Source organism: Corvus hawaiiensis, chromosome 2 (assembly GCF_020740725.1).
Source record: "Corvus hawaiiensis isolate bCorHaw1 chromosome 2, bCorHaw1.pri.cur, whole genome shotgun sequence".
Classification (NCBI taxonomy): domain Eukaryota; kingdom Metazoa; phylum Chordata; class Aves; order Passeriformes; family Corvidae; genus Corvus; species Corvus hawaiiensis.
In genome coordinates this window covers 107844771-107865478 of record NC_063214.1, presented here as the reverse complement: position 1 = coordinate 107865478, position 20708 = coordinate 107844771, and the positions used below count along the sequence as shown (strand labels likewise).

Below are 20708 nucleotides of genomic sequence, written 5' to 3'. Positions count from 1 at the left end.
TTGTTGATTTTGTCTAGACAAAGAGAATTAAGATGCCAGCAGTTCATACACCTTTCACAGCATCTAAATGCAGGGGTTTGCAACCTTCCTGCAGAAGGGTAAAGCCCTTCACAGGTAAAATCTTTTCCAAAATTAAAAAAAAGGACTTATTTCTTTACAAAGATATGCTATAAATCAGAAGGCCTATGTTCATTCAAGTCCAAGTGTCCTCTAATATAGACATCAGTTGGAAAAACTGCACTTTAATCTGCTGGAATATGGACTAAGTGTGAAAATATGCCTTTTTCAGGTTGTCCAATGGAAGAAAATACGGTTTGACTATGTGAAAAGAAACTGTAATATGAAGTTTAAAATACTTTAATTGCTTTGTTGTCTGCATTCTGTGGAATATTTACCAAGAATTCCACTAAAAAGCTCTCTGGGTGTGTGCTACATCTGATGCTGTGCTTAGGGGGCGCATTCTTTATGGAAGCATCACCTGTTATTTAGAGCTGAGTGACGTTCGTGTTTCAACTTCTGAATGATGTAAAGGCAAGAACCACTAAAGAAGAGTTTGGACCTTGGGTTTGAGGCAGAGCTGGTTTATTTCAGCTGAAGCTGGGTGCCTCTGGAGAGGCAGAAGTCCCTGGCCATTACACCCCCATAGTCTGCAAAGATCTTCACGTGCCTTCGTGCGCATCTTGATCCAATGGTGATTTATCATCTGGGGTCTTCCAGTACCTCATTGGATTCTTTATCCATATAGACAGGCCATTAACCACTCTTATCTTCCAGCTTGAGGCCCTCCAGGGTCTCAGCCCTTGTGTGAAGGTATCCAGTCTTTTTTTCTTCCCCTGCTGAGCCAGCCATACTGACAAAGGAAGTTCACCTGCACCAGGCTTTGAGCAGGGCTCATTTGTGCTAAGCTGTAAGTGAGTTACAATCAAACTTAAATCTATGCAATCAGCTTCTAATATTTGATAGCTAAACTTATTTTAATCCCCAGCAAGCACTTATGCAACCTTTCCTTGTTTTGCCCTGAGCATGGCCAAATTGTGATGTGCTGGCTCCAGGAGTTACTAAAGCACACTGTGAGAGGCTCACCATGCTTTCCAGAGGAGCCTGGCATAAATAAGATGGTATCAGTAAGTGCTGCAACTGAGAGTTGTACCTTACCCCTATGACCATAAATTTTCCTGCCTCAGTTTAGCCCAAATCTTTGTGCAGCTGTTTAGTGAAGGAGACAGCGTTGAAACCGCTTTTTAAATTTCTTCCCTTCTGCAATGCTTTGGAACATGGGTCAGTGCCCTCTCTCCTTGCAGATATGTTAATGTCACAACAGAAGGGAGGAGTGGTGGCTGGAATTCACACCCAAGGGGACCTGGCCATGGTTGGTGGGTGGGCCCAGGCAGTGACCAGACTGTTCCCTCTCTCTTGCTCACAGCAAATGAATTATGAGACATCCTGTCTCTCTTCTCACACTCAGAATAAACTGAGCAGAAGGGTAAAAAGGATTTTGCTTGCCTGTGCTTGTGATAGCCTGAGGACTTGATGAACACTTGTTACCTGTCCCATTCATCCACCTAACCTAGTCTTAAGGAAATTACCGTGCATTGTGGTGGGAATTTCCTCTGAGATGGTGTCAGTATAAATGTTTGGGCAACTGAGTCTCTCTATATTAGCTGGGAGTGCATTGGGCAGATGTACCTATCTGGCTGGTATTAAAAAATACAAGTAATTGTTGTTTAGGAGCACATGGATAGTATTTCTACCAAAGCAAAGCTGTGAAGAAAGTAGTTACAGAGGAAGAAGCTACTGTAGAGGACTGAGGCAATCAAATGTGTAGACAGGTGCTTAGCTGAACTTTTCCTCAAGGATTTTTGTTTTCTCTATAAACGTTTCTTAAAATTACCCTCTTTGAAGTCCCATGTGGTGACCCTTCAGAAAAATGTTAACTCTGTTCTTTGGGGAAACCTCAGGATAGCAATACTGATCATGCTGTCACAGAAAGAATTTTATGTGGAGCTGAGTGTTGGTGGTATGGGAAAAAAATGAAATCTTGGATATTTCTCTTATTCTGTTTCTGACAGAGTGAGAGGATTTTGACATCTGAAAGTCTTTGTGCTTTTTATATTTTGGGTCTCTTTTTTTCTTTTCTTTTTTCTTTTTTCTCTTTTTTTTTCTTTTCCTTTTTCTTTTTTCTCTTTTTTTTTTTCTTTTTTCTTTTTTATTTTTTAGATTTTAAGGCAGAACAGATAGGATAGATAGAGGACTTGGTGACATTCCTTAAGTACCTGAAGCACATTAGAAAAAAAATTAATTTGTCTGCCCCCTCACAACACCAGCATTAACATAGTGAGAAATTTGTTTATGCTCATGGTAATCCAGAGCTGGAAGACTCTAATAACCATTTCTGCTTCTTTGTGAACAAATGTTCTCAGTTACAAAATGGAGTGTAAAGATACATTGAAGAACACACCTTTTATACTCTCACTAATAGTGACCTTGGATTTGCATATAAACCTATATATTAGAAAATTCTCATGCATATAAACCACATCTAAATATACTAGTTGCATGTTAAGAGGAAGTATTGTGGTCAGAGAAACATGACACATTTTTTCCCCAGACCTAGTTATTGAGGTTTTCTGAAATTCTGAAAGTTCAAAAGATATGTAACTGTCTTTTCCTTCCTGTATAAAGCACCAGTGTACATTGTTGCATTTTCACTATTCAAACTGACAAACTATGTTAAGCTTAATGTTTCCAGCTCATACAGCCCCTTTTTATGAATTCTTTAATGTCTGCTGTATTCCTTAAGAATATCTTCACAGAGTTATATTCCAGGTAGCAGTTCCAAAATATTTTATCTAGGATAAAGACCTCAATACACTTTGCAGAATAAATGATGACGTTGAGTAAATCTTTTTTTCCTTATTCCTCAGTAAATAAGCTGTTGCTTCAAGAAGCCTATATTGTTAAAGGAGCCTCAATGGATATGTGTGTTACTTTGGTGCAAAGAACTATAACAATCTTCTGTATGGTCCTATCTGAGCACTTTTCAATTCTATTTAAATTTTCAGATTAAATGTTCTAGAGACACTAGACCTGAATAACAAAAGTGAATAGACAAGTCAGTTTTCAACCACAACAGAAAACCCTGAAGTACAATGCTAAAATATCCCAAAGGAAGAAACTCTGGTAAGGTGTCAGTAGTTGTAGGGAAGGGCCATAGTACCTTTAGGTGAGAAAACTCACTTGTATACTGTTCATTGCATGTTCTGCTTCTCTTGTGTTGTTCCCTGCTGTTACAGGGATTGCAGTTGAGACAAGGTATATAAATGAAATAAAATGAGACCATTGACATTGTACCATGACCTCATTTAACTGACTTTGTGTGCCACCTCAACCATTTTTGCAGTCACTGTTAATTCAGTGTCAGAGGAAAGTGGTTTGCAGTGATATGGATTTGCAGTGTACCAAAATGCCATCGAGGCTCGCAGAACTGGTTATTTAGTGCTGCTGGACTGTCCTTCCATTGGCTTCATTAACCCAAACATTAATACTGCCAGCTTGCTGCTAAATCTGTCTCATCCCTCTGACTATTTGTACATCAAATCATGGTGATTATTCATGATTTTATCAGCTGTTTCTGCAGCAAGAGGGCACTTCATCCCTTTTTGTCTTTAGGATTCACTTATCAGGATTATGCTCGCCTTGCAGAAATAGTGGGATTGAGATTCTGCCTGTTTTGTTGACAATATTGTGTTGTGTTGGGAGTCAGCCTAGGCTTGGAGTCAGAAAACACAAAGTGTTTCCACCATGTTTTTCTTGCAAGTCAGAGTGATATCTACAGAGAAATGTAAGTGGAACAAGGCTCACTGCCACCATCTAGAAAAGAGATTTATGATAATCAGTATGCTGGAGAAGGATAGATGGAAACTGAAACAGTAGTCTTTAGGAGTGTGTCTGTACCACCAGGCTAGAGATACAAAGGCACAAAATGACACAAAGGCTGGTGATGAAACCATTCTGCAGCCAAGAATCCAAGATACACAGCTTTAGAGAGAAAATGCAGAACTTCACTTGTCTTTGCAGCCTGGTGTTTAGGACACTGCTGGGAGGTGCCATTATGGGCATTCTGGTTCATGCTGCATTTGACTTTTAATTGATAAAATTGGCAACTTGATAGGTTTAGGTAAATGGAGTGAAACAGTTTATGCTGGGAGATGTCAGGGGTTGCTGACAGGGTTGAGGATCCTGTTCTTGGATTTGGAATGTCTAAATGCCCAAAAAGTCCCTCAAGTTCTAAATCTTGTTTTGTGCCTGTGTTCCAATGAGGTAAGATGTGCTTCCTTCTAAGGAATACTGAGCCTGATAGGTAGGAATGAATTGGGTAAAAGACTAACAGCAAAGCTGGAGTTGTATATCAGTATTTTGTAGCATAGATCAATGTGTCTACAAGGGCTTGGACCATCTTCTTATGTAAAGAAAGAACAGAGGAGGAGAAAAAATTATATTGAAATCTTCAGTTCAACCTATTGAGTGTTCTTTGCTCCTATGTTTGCTTTTTTTAGAAGTAAAGGTTTTGATAAATTGCACTGGGCCTTCAACTGAAGAAGACACCAAAATATCCTATAGTAACTGTTTTTGAAAAGAAAAGTCTACATCATGCAGATGTGTGTTGGATCATCAAGAATTTAAGTTGGGCTTGCTTTGTCCTTCTTATCATTAATAAACTTGGTAGATATTTGACCTGTATGGGAGTATGAGTGACATAGAACAGTTGGAGAGGCAGCAGGAAAGTTTCTAGCTTATATGGGAGATGTCACTGTCTCCCATTTTTGTTTTCTTGTCAGAAAAATTGGTAACTGTGATAATATTGTTTGGTCTGGGACTCCCAGCACACAAATCTCAGTTATACTTGAGGTTTTAGCCTATTAAAGCAAAACCATCAGACTTACCAGATCACAGAGGATTCACTCTCTTAGAGTGAGGTAAGTTTATCTTGGGTTTTTCCTAATGAACGAATTAGTACTATATTAAGTTTCATGGAGGTGTTTTCAGAAAGTGGTAACACATTTTCCATGCAAATGTAGACCAATTGGAAGCATAAATAAATAATAATTTTTAAAAATCCACCTCCTTTAGGACCATTTTACAGGAGGAGTAAAACACCTTGGCAGTGCAGATCCACCTGAAACCACATTTGCATGATGTGTCAATTTTTATTCCTTTTTCCTGTCATTGATACTTGTTTCACCCCTAGAAATCCTAGAGTGCAGCCCCCTCACAATTAAAGAACAGCAGTTCCACTTGTCTTCTCCTCTCCCTGTCCCACAACACATTCAGGTATCCCTTCTCACTGGAGTGGGTTCTATGCAAACGTCATTAAAATTACTTGAATTATGCCTCCTAGCTCCTAATAAAAGGAGTTCACAATAAAAGGACTGTTCACAATGAGTCAGTTGGTTCCCAATACTGATTTATCACCTGCACAGGCATTCATTCTGAATGTACAGATGAATTAATGTTTTCAAGCATTGCTCTTGCATCTGCTTCTATACATTAGGAAATTACTTTGCATAATGGATTTTCCACTAGGATACACAAATACCTTTCTTTTTGCCCATGATTCTTTTGTTGTGATTTGTAGCTTGTTAAATTTTAGCCTGTTGTGGGTTTATATGATGTTTGGTTTCATGGCATAAAATCAATGATTCATGTATGGTAAAGCAATTACCAAATTATTTTCTTTAATTAATTGGTCTTGCATAACAATTTAATCTTTTTAAAAAAACAAAACCTCCCCTAAATTAAAGGGTTTTTATATTCCTTTAGTGAGCATGTCTTTATGAGCCAAGTAGCAGTGCAGTTTAGAGTATCTGCTCTTGTCATTTTCCAAACAATTTCGTGAAGCAGAACTGTGAATAAAGGTTTGATCCTGACTGAGCATGGACTGTGATGTGCAGCTATCTTGAACTGCCCTGTTTGCCTCTGAAGCAGAAGCTGCCTTCCCAGTCTTGCTTTCATCTTGAAGGTATTCTGTACTTTTATCTGTGTAAATGCAAATGCCTGGTATCTTCAAATTCTTCATTATATCTCTTTTAGTACAATTTTCACTGCTTTGCAGATAGAACTCACTCAGATTTATCATCATCCTTCTTGACTTTAAACTCCTCTAGCACAACCAGGTCATGCACTTTTTTTAGTTTTGCCCTCTCCTGATTTGCAGACATCTGTCATCTATTTTTCTGTTACCTCCCTAATCACTGCTTCACTTAATGCTTCTTATCTCTCATTCCCACCTCAGAAAAGAATTTGGGAAGTTCTGTAGAGTTTTGTTGTTTATCTCTCTTCCCCAGCAGTTTACAAACTCTGGATTCTGAGTAGAGTTATAAGCTCATCAGAAGGTCAGGAGTTCCTACTTCCACCTGCAAATTAAGTTGCAACAGGATGCTTTTGGGTGTTGCAATTCGTAGTTCACCTTGCTGTCAACATGGATTTGATTACTATCCTGTGCACACTATCTTTCCTCCCTAGGTGCTCTTTTTACCAGCCTGAAATCTGTGCTTATTTTAGTCCTTTTCATAGATACAGTTTGACACATTATTGCATATTATTAACATGGAGCTCTCAGTATTCTTTATGCACCTTGGAATTTTTCAGCTACTCAAAGAACTGTACTCCCATTGCTTCTTATATTGACCAGTGTTTTCCTTATGGTCCTTATGGTACTCAGTACTTCCAAGACTAAATCTTAGCACTCTGGTCTCTAAGCTTTTACTCAGGAGGTCATGGGAGCATGGAGAAGGCTTTGTGGTGTTTATGCAGACCTTGTCAGGAAAGGAAGTTGAATGACAGCTAGGGATTTTCAGAAATAATTACACTTATTTTCTCATCTACACATTGCTGGGATTTTATGGATAGAAAACTTTGTTCATAGGGAGACAGACTGAGAGACACGGGGGATAGCATGCATGTAGTAATAGGAGAAGATACATGAAGTTGAATACCACTGATTTTATTTTATTTTAGTGGGAGCAGATAGAATTTTTTCACTGTTGCAGCTTACCTGTCTGAAGCTGGTTATTGCTTATTATTGTAATCCACTGTAAAATAGTTGGTTTTGCTAAAAATAAATAAAAATAAATAGGAAGGAGATCTTGTCAATATAAAAATCACACTCAATCTAGAATGACTGAAATGAATACTCCTTGTATAAACACAAGTCAAGGGGGTTCCTCCCTGCTGCTTCTTTCAGCTTTACTGAATAGCATCTTTCCCTAAGTAATTTCATCAATTGCTTAATATTCAATCTACCAGTGAAGCTACTGTGAGTCTTCCCTGAAACTCAGGGAAGTGTTAAGAGGTTATCGTTTAAAAATAGTAGTAAACATTATTAAAGGGAAATTGGAGAATCACATTTTTATGAATTCTTTATAATTTTAGAGAAAATCTATCCCCAGTAACAAACATAAGTATAGTTTATAATTCTCCTCTTTTTCTTTACTGTCTTTTTTGTACTCCTATATTTTGTATTTCCATTATTATTTTTTATGTTGTCCACCTTTTAACTGAACCTGCAAATTTTAAAGAAGAATAATTATTTTTTTTCAGAGTGTTGGGAAGAAATTACCTCCAGCCACAGCAACTCAGGAGCCAACAAAAATAGAAGTGGACAGCAGAACAAAAAGTAGGTTTCATAGGTTTTTCTTTTTTGCACTTTGTGCTATTAAAAGCAAGCTGAACACTTTTCTCTTGTTTCGGTTAAAAGAGTGTCCTGTATATATAAAAAGTGAAGATGCAGATAGATGTGTTTAAGATAAACCTTGAGTAGGTGGTACCTGTACAGAATGCTCTGTTTCACAGAATCCTCTGAATTGTTTTTGCTCTGGTGACCCTACATCGAGGTTTCTGCCACCAAAAATCAAATTAAATTATGTGATCAACTTTCAGCCTTGAGGATACTTTGGAATTAATCAGAGTTGAATAAGATCCAAATTCAGGTTGTAACTTGTGGGTAGGTCATAGAAAAGTTTCTCTCATTGCGAATGCCCTTGCCTTTTTCCTCTTTTGCTTTTAATGATTTTAATAATTTTATTTCTATTTCTTTTTATAGCAGAAATAAACTGTATGCATGGTATGGTTTAGATGGGAAATCAGAAGAGTAGGCTCTGGGGAGACCTCTCAGCAGCCTTCCAGTATGTGTAGGGGACCTACAGGAGAGCTGGAGAGTGAATTTTTACAAGGGAATGTAGTGACAGAACAAGGGAAAATGTCTTTAAACTGAGAGATGGCAGGTTTAGATTAGATGTTAGAAAGAAATTTGTTACTGTGAGTGTAGCGAGGTACTGGAACAGATTGTCCAGAGAAGCTGTGGTTGCCCCATCCCTGGCAGTGTTCAAGGCTGGGTTGGATGGGCAACCTGGTCTAGTGGAAGGTGTCCTTTCCCATGGCAGGGGGCATTGGGACTAGATGATGTTAAAGTTTCTTTCCAAACCAAACTGTTCCCTGATTCTCTGACCTTCAGTTCTTTTTCCATCATTTCAGTGCTTAGTAATCAAAAAGTAATGATTAAATCTTTCAGGTATGCCTCTGTGCTGTTCTAGGGAGGCATATGTAACCAGCTTACCAAATAACATATATTCCCCATCTTTTGATTTTATTTATATAGTTACAACTAAATGTTACAGATTCTGGTGGGAAAGAACAAGAGGGAAGAGAACATAGCCATACCTTAGAAAAGAAGCTGAATATAACAGAGTTGATTTTTTTAAAGTCTTGCAGAGTCCTTCTTGCCTGGTGTGTTTATTCTTTTAGATAGTTAGCAGGTAACATTTTGTCTCAGAACTGAAACACATACAGACATATGTAGGAAAGCACCTGGATCAGCAGAACAGGGTCTGTCTGAGAAAAGTGTGTGGTTACAACCTGGTTTGTACAAGTTTTCAGCTCAGAGTTGCAAAAGCAGCTTAAAACAGCTTTTAGTGAGTTGTTGTCCATTAGCTCCGCCGCAATTATTGACTCACTACATCCTCTTATCTTGTTCCACTGTGCCAGCAGGCTATAATTGGAAATACTGCAAGATCTCAATTGCCCTGAGGAAGTGAGAACTTGAAATACTGAAAAATTTGTGAACTGGTAATGCAGACCAGGGCTCCTGAAGGTGTTTTGGAATTACCTTTGCTAACCTGCAGGTTGAGCAGGTCAAGCTGATATGAGTGCAGGTGCCATCAGAAGGGGTCGTCCAGGGGCTTTCCCACCTGCAGCATTAATCCTTGTGTGGGAAGCCAGCTTTTCCACATCAGCTCATACTTCTGACTTCATACTTCTGAAGCTGCTCACTAAATCCCATCCCAGACTATGGGAGGTTCAAACTTGCATATCTATAAACTGATTGTGGAAACCTTCTGACCAATGGTTAGAAAACTGTATCTTCTAGAGTGATCTATTGAGCTCTGGCTGACAGAGGCACTTTTCCATCATACTTTTGGGCTCTGGATAGTCCTTCTTTCACCTCTTTGTTATTTCCCTTGAATATGCCTTTTTGGCCAGAAATATCCTTCTTCTTCAGTTGCTGTCTTCATTCTACATACATTTTGCCAGAGCTGGTGAGAAGGGTGGGCTACTTGTACAGTATCTTGTGGAATTTTAACTAAACTTCATTATTTATTATTTTATCTTTCCTATAATCTCTGGGGCCTCAGTAGAATTCTTGGCATCTCTATTCATGCCTTGGGAAAGAGAAGCACATCTATAGGAAGGTCTGATGTAATGTAATTATATATAATTGTCTTAGCCTCAAATGACATCACTGAAGATACATTTCATTCAGCTGAAGTTGTGCTTCACTTAAATTGAAAAACCTTTCAGTGCAAATGATACTTACTTCAGTCTGGTTTGGTTTTTAATATAGGCAGAGGAATATTTTTTGCATAAAAAAGTTAATGTCTGATAGTCAGAAATGAGGAGTATGATCAGACTCAGGCATAGGACTATAATCTGTCTAGTATTTGTCATTTCTCCAAAATTCAATCTTTGCTTTTTACCACAAACAATCTTGAAAAAACATTCAGTCCAGGGAAGTTTGCAATCTCAGAAAACTGGTCAATGTTCCAGTTGAAGTGTTCAGCACAAAAGTATTATTCCACCTTGGACCTCAAGTTCTTTCACTTTTGCCCGGGATGGTAGTGTCCCAGTCTTTCTTGGAGTCTTTAACTGCTGAACAAAACAGATACCGTGCCATTCTCCAAGGAACAGAAGATCCATAGGCTAAGCTCAGTATGGAGAGGGACCTTTCGGATACGCGATTTAGATTTCCTTGGGATTACTCTTGGAATGAATGAATAAGTGCTGCAAGCAAGACAGTGGTTATGTTGGGAGAGGAATAATCCAGTTTTTCATTTTCCTCATTTCATTCCATGACTGATCATGTTATTCCTTAGTGCCAACTGGACAAAAAAATGCAGTTGTATTGAGAAAGAGCCAGCTGAGAGAAGAAATAGGTACCAGCAGCATCTTCCCTCTCTGCCCATGGGATTTCAGCTTGGAGTGATGGTTGCTGACTCTTCTCACACCTTGATTCCAGTCTGCTTTTTTTCCATAGCTTTTCTGACGTGATAGGGCAGTGATCAGCAGTGAGGCACTTGATGTGCCATCTGCTCTCGGAACATGCAATATGGGCTAGGCTCTGCAATGGGGTGAGTTGCCTGAAGCAAAAGGCAGAGGTGTGTGTTCTCTGAGGTGCATCTCCCAACAATGTGCTATGTAAATCTCCCTAAAAACGGAGTTAAGATTCTGGGAGATAAAGAGGTGACTCTTCAGGGCCAAAGAGGACTTTTTGCTCAAAGGAAAAGCACAGTGAAAGCACAAATCCTTACAGGGTTTGAGTGATCCCTTGGAAAACATCACTAACCTTTCACGAATGAGGGAATGCATCTTTGAAGGGGAGAGGGGAGAGCTGTTTGGTTTAGATTTGTGGGTTCCTAGATTTTAAGGGGTATTCTGCTCTTGAAGTTCCATCTCTCTTATGTAGATGGGATGGCATGGGTGTTTGCAATCCGGTTTTTGGGGTGAGATGTATTGTTTTCTATAAAATATCTTACATTTAGTATGAGTGGCTTGTGGTGACAAGGATATGTTGTAGAAAATATATGTAAGTTTTGAAGTAGCTCTGTTGGATTCTAAAATTCAGCAAAGCAAAACCATGCACAACATCTGAGAGGTATTGCAGATTACTGAGACTGCACTAATGGAATATAAATAAGCAGACAACAAAATAGCAAAGGCAGTAAGTCACAAAGTTCATTGACCACAGCACTTAATTTGATTACTCCACTCACTATTTAAAATTTGTGTTAAGCTATTGCACAGGAGTACCAAGATCATAGCAAATAATTCATCTTTTTGCATGATGTAGAAAGTATAAGGAATAGCTAAATATGTATTAATAGGAGCATAGTTACTTGTGTTTCTATTTTTTGTTTAATAAGGTGGTGTTTTGACAGTTCGCATCTTACTAAGTTCTGTGAAAATATTTATTAGTGCAATCTATTTATGAGTCTTGAGTGTAGCAGTTAATAGTAAAACTAAATTCCGCTGAGTATAGTGTTTGAATTTTTTTCATCTGATTTGTGGTTTTGGTTATAATTGTTTAATTTTTCACTAGATTTTGTGTGGTTTTTTCCATTTCAGAAACATTTTATGAGTCATAGTCAAAGAGAGGAAATTTAAGTTCAAGGAATACTACCTTAATTCTGCTTGTTTTCTTACTATTACTGTTTCTGTCCATATTGATTGCTGTATGATTTAGACTTTGCTGATGGGGAAATATTTAAGCCTCAAAAATTAATGATACAAAGAAGCGACAATAAAAGTAAAAGGAAGACGTTGTGTCATCCTGCCCTAAGAGGAAAAACAAATTCCAGAGTCACTGTCCCCTTTGAAATTTAAGCTTGAATGAATGTTTGTCTGTGGACTGCCTTCTTGAAGGTCTCAGCTCATCCTAAGAGTGTGGCAGGAGAACAAACAGAAGAGTCATGCTTTTGAAGTGAAACAAGGTTCACTGATACAGTAAATGGAGTTTGCTCAGATCTGGTTGGAACAGTATAATATTTAACCAGTCTCCCAAAATACAAACAAATGAATTTACCTGCTGTACTACTGCAGGACCCCAAGTCACATAGCAGGTCTGTAGATTGACATCAGTTCTTTACACTGCAGTTGTAAATACATATCGAGCCACTGAATTCTGTCAGTGAAATACTGTCCTTGCAATGGCCTGGGTAATGAAGCAGCTGTGTTCTCTAGGAAGGCGACCCCTTGCTATTTTTCTCCCTCTTGAGGCAGTGATTTTTTAGGAGGTTGAGACTGCATCAAAAAGGCCATGTTTTCAACTTGGGGACAGACAGTGTTGCAGAAGGATACGTGGTAACTACCGCCATAAAACATCTCATTCTCTTTAGGTTTATCCATTCACTCAGTTCCTTGAGCAGTGCCCATTGCCCATAGCTGGGAGGAGCTGTGAGTTTGCAGTTAGAGACTGTGGTCTGACAGAGTAAAGTACTGCTGAATTGATAAAATAGGACTGAAAAGCTCATAACTATCATCTTTTCTCCTCCCTTACTGTTCCCAAGATATCTGCTGTTAAGGGTTTATTAGCGGATACAATTTTATCAGGTCAGGAGGAGAAAAAGAGTCTTCTGGAAGAACTGTCTGTGATGTATAAACCCAGCTTTGGGTGTCAAATGTAAAAATGAGATTTATCATCTACAGCTGAGAGATACTTAGTATTGGTACCTTAGTTTGAAGTTTTAATTTGGCTTAAGTTTATTTGCCAGGCATACAATAGGATATATTGTTTTGACTTTTAGTACTTTTCTGTTCTTTTTTTTTCTCATTTGGAAAATCCCAAATTCAGCAAATTCCAGTGTGGTCTATACAATGCTGTGTCTGAAATTGGTTTTTCCTTTTATCTTTTCTTCCTTCCTATCTAAACATAACTGTTGACAATAAGTGCTTCTACATCCTCCTGCAGTATTGTGCCCCGCTGAGTAAGGACAATTTTAGTATTGATGTGACATAGCTTATTAGATTTTTCTCTGCTTTTATTAATCTGATTTTAAAGGTTCATATTATTTTGAGTTCTGTTGGCTTTTTTTTTGCTTGCTTAAATTGTGTTGGTCTACCTATCCCTTAGGAGAAGTTCAAAAGCTGACTTTGTCCAGTTGCTTACATTGTTCCTTACCCATCTGTGATGTTGAGATCTCTGTTGCAGCATGATCCAATGGGTCCAGTGATTTAGTGTATATGTGTCTGAATTGTACTCAAGAAGTCCAGACTTTCACTGTACATAAATCATATTTTTTTCCCATGGCTGTTCCTTCACTCTGTGCTCCTGTGCCAGCGTTCAGAGCACACAGGGGCCATGAGCCTCCCCCAGCCCCCTCCTGTGCCTCTCGTAAGATTGTTTCCTGCCTCTTTATGAACGACATAATCATTTGGTTGATTCTTGACATTTTTTTCTATAGTTTAATTCCTTGTTTTGCTGCTATTTGGATTGTTTTTTTAAGAAAAGATAAGTTTAAGAGTTTGGTGGGGAGAGTGGACAGGTCATGGGACAACAAAGTTTTTGACATCAAAACTAGAAGGAGAAGATGTGTAGCTGTTTGCTAGAGAGAACTTCCTGATTATCAGCTGATTCTTCAGATGCTGAAGCCACAGCCTTCTCTCCACTCGTGTCTATCAGGGTCTTCATCTTGAAAGACAACTCAAATACCCAGTCTTCAAATAGCAAGCGAGGCCTGAGGGAGGCTTGCCTGTTATAGGACTCAGGGCACCTGAGCCCTCTGGACACTTGAAATTCAAAGCATTCTTTAACCTGAAACACATGGGATTCATCCACGTCTTGAGCAGAAGCTGCACTGCAGACATCCTGTCAGAGATGCTGTATGGCTGTGTGCAGTTGTTTAGCAGTACTTTGTGCTTGACTTCTCACTTAACCTTGAGCTGATGCTGTTACTGAATGGAGGATCAATGTATGTATCTGCAAATGGATGTTCAGGAATGATCCTTCTTGAGCTCAGGTGTTGTTTACCTCTGAGAATCCAGCCTGGCTTCTGTTCTGTATCCCAAAAAAGAAATGCTCAGCCTACTTCCAGTAACTGGAGAGTTGCCTGAGTGTGCAGCACTCAGCTTCTTTAGTGCAGTATTACATCTACATCAACTCTGGACTAATTCATTGAATCTATTATTTAGCACAGCTGCTTTTCGGAGTGTGGATAAACTCAGAATAGGGAAAAAACCTCACGATGGTAATTTAAGGTAGCATGACACTGAAGTGTAAAATGTGCTAAATCTCATGTTTAACTGCATGCTGCTTTGCATCCACCTAAGCTAGTGTGTGTCAGCTTTCTACCAGCTTTTACATAAAATGTTGCTATACCGTCTCGAAGACAAGGCAGTGAGCAGGTGGAATATCCTTGCCAAGTCCGCAAATACACATCCCAACCCTTCTTCAGAATGCAGTAAAGCAGCAGTTAGACACCCTTTTCATCCTCTGAATCTGAGTTGTGACCTAGTGGTTCTCACATGCCCAGTGGTTTGGAAAAGTCACCAAATGTCTATTTCAAAGTGTTCTCTGTTTTCAGAACAGGGAAAAGGATTTTTTTTCCTTGCTCACTTCTTTCCCCTCATAAATTGTGTTCATTTTCTTCATCTGAATTTTGTTTCTTCAGAGACATCAGAGGAGGTGTGGTGAGTTGACCCCAGCCAGCAGCTATGCTCCACCCAGCCACTTGCTCCCCATAAGGGAGAGAGCAGGGCAAGCAAAAGCAAGAAAACTCATGAATAAAGACAATTTGATAAAAAAATGACAGAGGAAAAAAAAGAGGCAACACAAAGGCAACCACCATTCAGTAGATCAATTAATTCACCACCTACGGTGGATCAATGTCCAGCCAGTCTCCAAGGAATGGAAACCTCCTAGACCAACATCCCCCAAAGCCCACCCATCTTTATTGCTGAGCAGGAGGCCATATGGCAGAGAATATCCCTTTACTCAGCTTGGGTCAGCTGCTGTGTCCCCTCCAGCTTCTTGCCCACCCCTGGCCTACTTGGGAATAGGAAATAAAAGGAATAAGGAGAAAGAAGAAAGCTGTGTAGGTATGCTGGGCAATAGCCAAAACACTGGTGTGTTACCAGTGCAGTTTTAGTCACAGATCCAAAATACAGCATCATGTGGGCTGCTGTGAAGAAAATTGATTCCATCTCAGCCAGACCTAATACAGGACATGGCCAGAAAATCAACTGTAATGGTCATGGATAAATTCAAACATTTGTGTTCAGAAAAATAAATCTGTGAAGCCTAAGAAGTTCTTGTTTGCTTGAACCAACAACACATAAAATTTGTGCTGTTTCTGAATGGTGGTGTGTGAACTGAATAAGAGCCTTCCTCTTCCCTACTAGTACTATTTAATTTCTCAGGCTGATGGTGCTTACAGAGAGCAAACCTTCACATGTACGCGTCTGGGCTGCTTCTTTAGGGCTGATGTTCCTCTCACTAAACTTTAGAAGTTGGGACGCAGCTTCTGTGTCAGAGCCCTAAGTCTGGGTTATAATCGTGTGAGTTTGGTATCTGGACTTTGGGGGAGTCCCACTGGAGATCTGTCACTGCTATCCAGGGAGTTCAAATCGTGGTTCAGCTGACCAAATGTAGGTGTCTGCTCTTGGAGTCAGGAGTGACTCTCAAGGTTTCACTCATTTTAGTGACTTGATCTCCTCTGACTGTGGTGCACAGACCTGGTTGGTTTCTAACATCAGGTGCCTGAATCTAAATTTAGACATAAGGCCAAAGCCCAGGGGCTGAAATCAGTAGCCTGCATCTGGAACTGTGTACCCCCAGGGTATTTTGTTTTGACTTGCCTCCAGCTGTTAGACCAGAGGAACCTGACACTTCCATAGGTTCTGCATCATATCTGCCAACTATGCAGGTGTCTTACATACCCACGAGTGTCTGAAACGGCACTTGGTGTCTGGGCAGCTGAACTGATCCCCTTGTGGAGCGTCAGATACCCAAAAGTGTGGTAACTCAGGTTCTCTTTATAGTAAGTATAAAAGAATAAGTCCTGTTATTTCAAGTTAATTTGTATTTCTGTGACCTGCCAGTACTTCTCTGTGTCTAATATGGGAGTTGGCTGGACATAGAGTTCATCAAAACTGAGACATTTAAAGTGACCCTTTCTACAAAGTCACATGCCCTTCTACAAACAGTGGAGTAGTTTACTTGGTCCTTTTAGACCTGCTGTCTTAGACTATCACGTATTTTTATGCATAGTTCAACAGCTGTAAAACATATTTCCTTTTTATTTGTAAGGCACATTGACATACTCATCTGTTGCACAGCAACATGTAAGTAACTGCTTTTCATGACAACTGCTTTTTATGATTTCTGAGTAGGAGTGCTGGCTTCTGTATTTTCCAGATGAAAGCTGAGATGATGCCCTTATTTATAGACGGTAAAGGAAAAAGGGTTGAGGAAACTTTAGAGTAATACTCAAAACACTTACTCTGAGTGTACAGGTGGTTTAGTTATTAATGCATTAACATTTATTAAGGTATTATTTATTGTTGTACCATCGTTATAGATTCAGAAATACCTGTGTTCTTGCACACAAGGGGATAGATATAAACCATGTCAACCTACTGGGTCCTTTATGCTTCCAGTTTATGCCATCTGGTGGGAGGCCATAGCAGTGGAGCTACTGAAGCAAGTGTCAGATATAGGCTTACTCTAAGGGAAAGAGTTTGTGCAGGTTGCTGTCTGGAGCAATTTCATTTGAGATAATGGTTCTAGGGGCTACAGAGCTGACTCCCTGGATGACGTGTGTGGGAATGCTTATCAGTGTGCAGTTGTTTAAATATTTCATATTGTTTATGAAGGTCTAAAATACAAAGAGAAAGATGGCAAGGAAATAAGGCAGCACAAAGAGACACTAATGGAATATTTTATGAAGATTATTCACCCTTGAATAAGCAGTTGTTATAAAGTGATAATTTATCACAGTGAATGTTCTTCCTTTCAGACAAGGAGTATTGCAAAGTGATATTTCCATATGAAGCACAGAACGATGATGAACTCACAATCCGGGAAGGTGATGTTGTCACACTTATCAGTAAGGTAAAAGCAATATTTTTCTCCTATAAGCAGTGATACAATTTTTTAAATTGACATCATTTAATTGGCATAAAATTAGTATTTGTGCCTTTGACAGTGTTGTTGCTAAACCTATACTAGTGTGACAGTGAAGCATTACACAGACTTCAGAGCTCTATATCTCCCTTCCTCTTGTGCTTTAGAGCCTTACCCTGATAATGAATGTTAAGCAAAGAACAGCCAGTGTGTACTCTTGAGTCTACAAAGTTATACAATTAATTTTAATTTGAATCTGCTGGCAGCTCGACATAAATTGTAAATTAATCCCTGTAACAAACATAATGGCTTAGAGAATAAACTGGAAGATTCAAGAAAGCAGGAGCTTTGAATATCTCTCTTAGGTGTCTGAGTTATTTTTGTTGCGGGAATTGTGAATTAGATTTTTGGGTTAGATTGAGATAATGTGCCTGAATTAACTTACTGAACTAAATATTTAAAATGTAGCCACCCTTAACACTCCGGTAAAGTAGAAAAAGATGATAGAACAGAAAATAAATAATTTTAGATCTGTGTTTTTTCTTTAAAATTACGTTAAATTATTCAAGATTAGAAATGAAAAACCAGTGCCAGGATTTATACTAAATCTTCAAAAGCCATAGGGTGAGATGCTGAGTAAACAGCTGGTTTTCTTTTAGAAGAGCTGTGCACCATGTTACAAAGAACAGATTATAATTTAGGTGCACTTAATTTCCTGCTCCTGTTTGAAGATTTTACAGTTTGTTCAAAAGTTTTTGATTGCTGGACATAAATATTTGTGGGAAAAAAATCTATAAACTAGAAAAGGCTGTGGATTTTCCATGAGGAAGATGAATCATAACAATGTACACGATACTTCTGCTTTTGTTTGTGCTTATATGAAAGAAAATAATGATTTCTATAATTGATACGTTTCATAAGAAATTGTTACTTGACTGAACAATTTGGCACTGGGTGAAAAAAACCCAAAATCTTGGGAAGTACGTCTGAGGCAGTGTTTGCCACAAACTAAGCTATTTTCAATCCTAGAGGACATAATCTTTGTCCTGAACAATATGCATGTAAGCAAAGAAAAGTAATCAGACATTTGGTAGGAAGAGAAACTGCAAATGTAAAAATTAATTGTGTACATTAAATATCCTTTAGTGACTTGCCCTCACTGACTTTTGTTTAGCTTGTTTGTAGAGCTGTTTAGCTTTGCCTGATTTAGAATGTTCTCATGTGAGTATTTAACAGTGTTTCTGATCATGAAAATGGCTTTTAAGATGTTGCTCCTGTCTACTTTATGCTTTATTGACCAGGCTGATTTAATTCTCTGAGATGGCTGGTCTCTGGGTGGAGCTGTGTTCACCAGCAAGCATAGATAAAAAGACAATTACATTACTGAGGTTTCAATGTGAGATTTCATTTGCTTGCTTTTTCCCGTTTTCGTCTTTCCTCTGCCTCTGCCCCCACAGTGGAAAGATACTTGTCTTTTAGAATAACTAGCTGATGATTTGACCATATTGATCAGTTCTCCAAACCACACAGAGAGAATGGTTTGGAACAGTAAATATGCTATTGCTAGCCCTGTCCTTCTACTCTCCAGCCTGGTGATAACAAGCCATTGCAGACATTTTATTTAATTTTCTTCTCTTTTTCTGTGTCATGTCACATCTATGAACACTTACATAAACCCACGCCTCTAGAGAGCGGGGGATCTCAATGCACAAAAGCCTGATGTTTCTCTATGGATGCCTTTTTATTCGGTGTCTGAACTGATCTGAGCCACTGAAGAAACAGTGCTTAACAAGCAGTCACTTTGCAGATCCTTTTGTGCTTTGCAGACCTCGTTGCAGTCAGACTTGTGGGGTTTCTTCATCTGTTTTTAACACATAGTTTAAAAATAAAATTCAGGCTATGTGGCATCAGGGTCTTTGCTGTAGAGTTCTGAAAACAGTGGGGTCTCCTTTATGCTCTACCACATAATACAGTAACTTTATTTTAGTCCAGATCTTCTGAAACAGATGTCTGTTGTCGTTTTTCTTTTAGTCAACAATAACAAAGTCAGCCTCACCTTTCTGCCCACTAATGGCTTCTGCTAGAGAGTTACCTGGAGTTCAAATCACCACACTTACATGACCAGCTAGTGAGCCATGCTAAGAGGCATCAAATAGAAACATATGGAATGCTTCAGAAGCTATTATCATAGCTTTGCTTTGCTATCAGATTACAGAGTTTCTTTTAATTTATTTATAATAAATTGTTTTGCAGGTTTTGCTTTCTTTGCTGGAAAGCATTAGACAGCATTTATTCTTCCCAATTATCTAGCCCCAAAGAGAGAAGATTGGTACTTTTAAGGAAAACAGATGGGTATCAACCACAGATGCATTACCGTAAAATAATGTATTTTGTTGAAATCACTAAAACCAAAAAGTGATACAGATTCCCAGCACAGAAAGTCTGTCACTAGACTAATCTGTTTTCCCACAGTTAGATCCATAGGAGTGTTGAAGGCTCATAATTTTAACTCATGCTAAATTTGCATTTAATTGAAAACAGCAGCATTGGTGAGAATGTGTGGGAGTGGCTGAAGTAATGAGTGAGTGACAGAAGAATGGGAGAGAAATCTCATGAAAATAATGTAAAATGCATTATAATAATCTAAAAGTGCAAAGCTGAGATAGCACTTGATAGGTGCTAAGACAAAAAGGGGATGGCTCAAATGAGCTAAATGGGAAGCTACTACCAGAGGCTGTGTACAGGTGCACACATGTGTGACAGTGGGTGTGGGAGGAAGCTGTTGGTCTGATATTCATCTTAAAATGCTAAGACCTAATTTTGTGGAAAGGTGTAGAATCAGTAAATGCAGAATTCAAAATCACCATTTTAACAGTGCCCCACAGATAAAAGGGATAAGAGTATAGCAGATTTCTCTCTTTTATTCAGTTGAATTACTTATAAAAGTCCCTTTGTCAACATCATAAAATCAAGGTCATAAAATATCTACCAAATATAAAGAGCCAACCAATGTTTTTTTCTGTCATGGCTTTTGCAAATCTGTTTAAGTTCTACTCTGTTTTGATGGATGTTGAGATTTTGAATCACAAACTGGTCAGAACTTCCCTATAGGTCTCTGTGATAAGATAATTTGAATATCTGAGGTTTCTTTGAAATAGCCAAAGAATACTTTGAACAGATTTGCTGAATCACAAATGACCTCCCTAATCACATGGAGAATGTGCTGGAAAGGTTCATTTAAGCACTGCAGAGAGTCAGTAGAGGCTGATCATTTACAGGCCAGAATGGCATGTATTTGGGGAGATATAGGGTGAAGGATGGCATTATGCAAAACTGATAACCAAAAATAATTGCCAATTATTTGGAAAATATACACTATGAGATAGAGTCCAAGCATATCTTAGTTGTTTCCTCATAGGTTAAAATGTAGCTAAAAGACTGAAGAAAAGCAGAAACTTCACATACATCTATTCCAAAAATTTCTGGAAAAGGTTTTTCTTTCCTTCTTTTCCCCAGTGAGGCAAATACCCTTGTAAAT

At 38.7% G+C, this 20708-nt stretch overlaps 1 protein-coding gene across 13 annotated transcripts in view; it reads left to right on the top strand.

The window, feature by feature from the left end:
* SH3KBP1 (SH3 domain containing kinase binding protein 1) overlaps positions 1-20708 on the top strand; it is a 215736-nt gene that overhangs the window by 146286 nt on the left and 48742 nt on the right. For all 13 annotated transcript variants that reach the window (XM_048287331.1, XM_048287348.1, XM_048287368.1 and 10 more), the window contains 2 exons: positions 7600-7675; positions 17064-17158. In XM_048287331.1, the coding sequence (XP_048143288.1) occupies positions 7600-7675; positions 17064-17158 (171 nt within the window). The remainder of the gene's footprint in view (positions 1-7599; positions 7676-17063; positions 17159-20708) is intronic.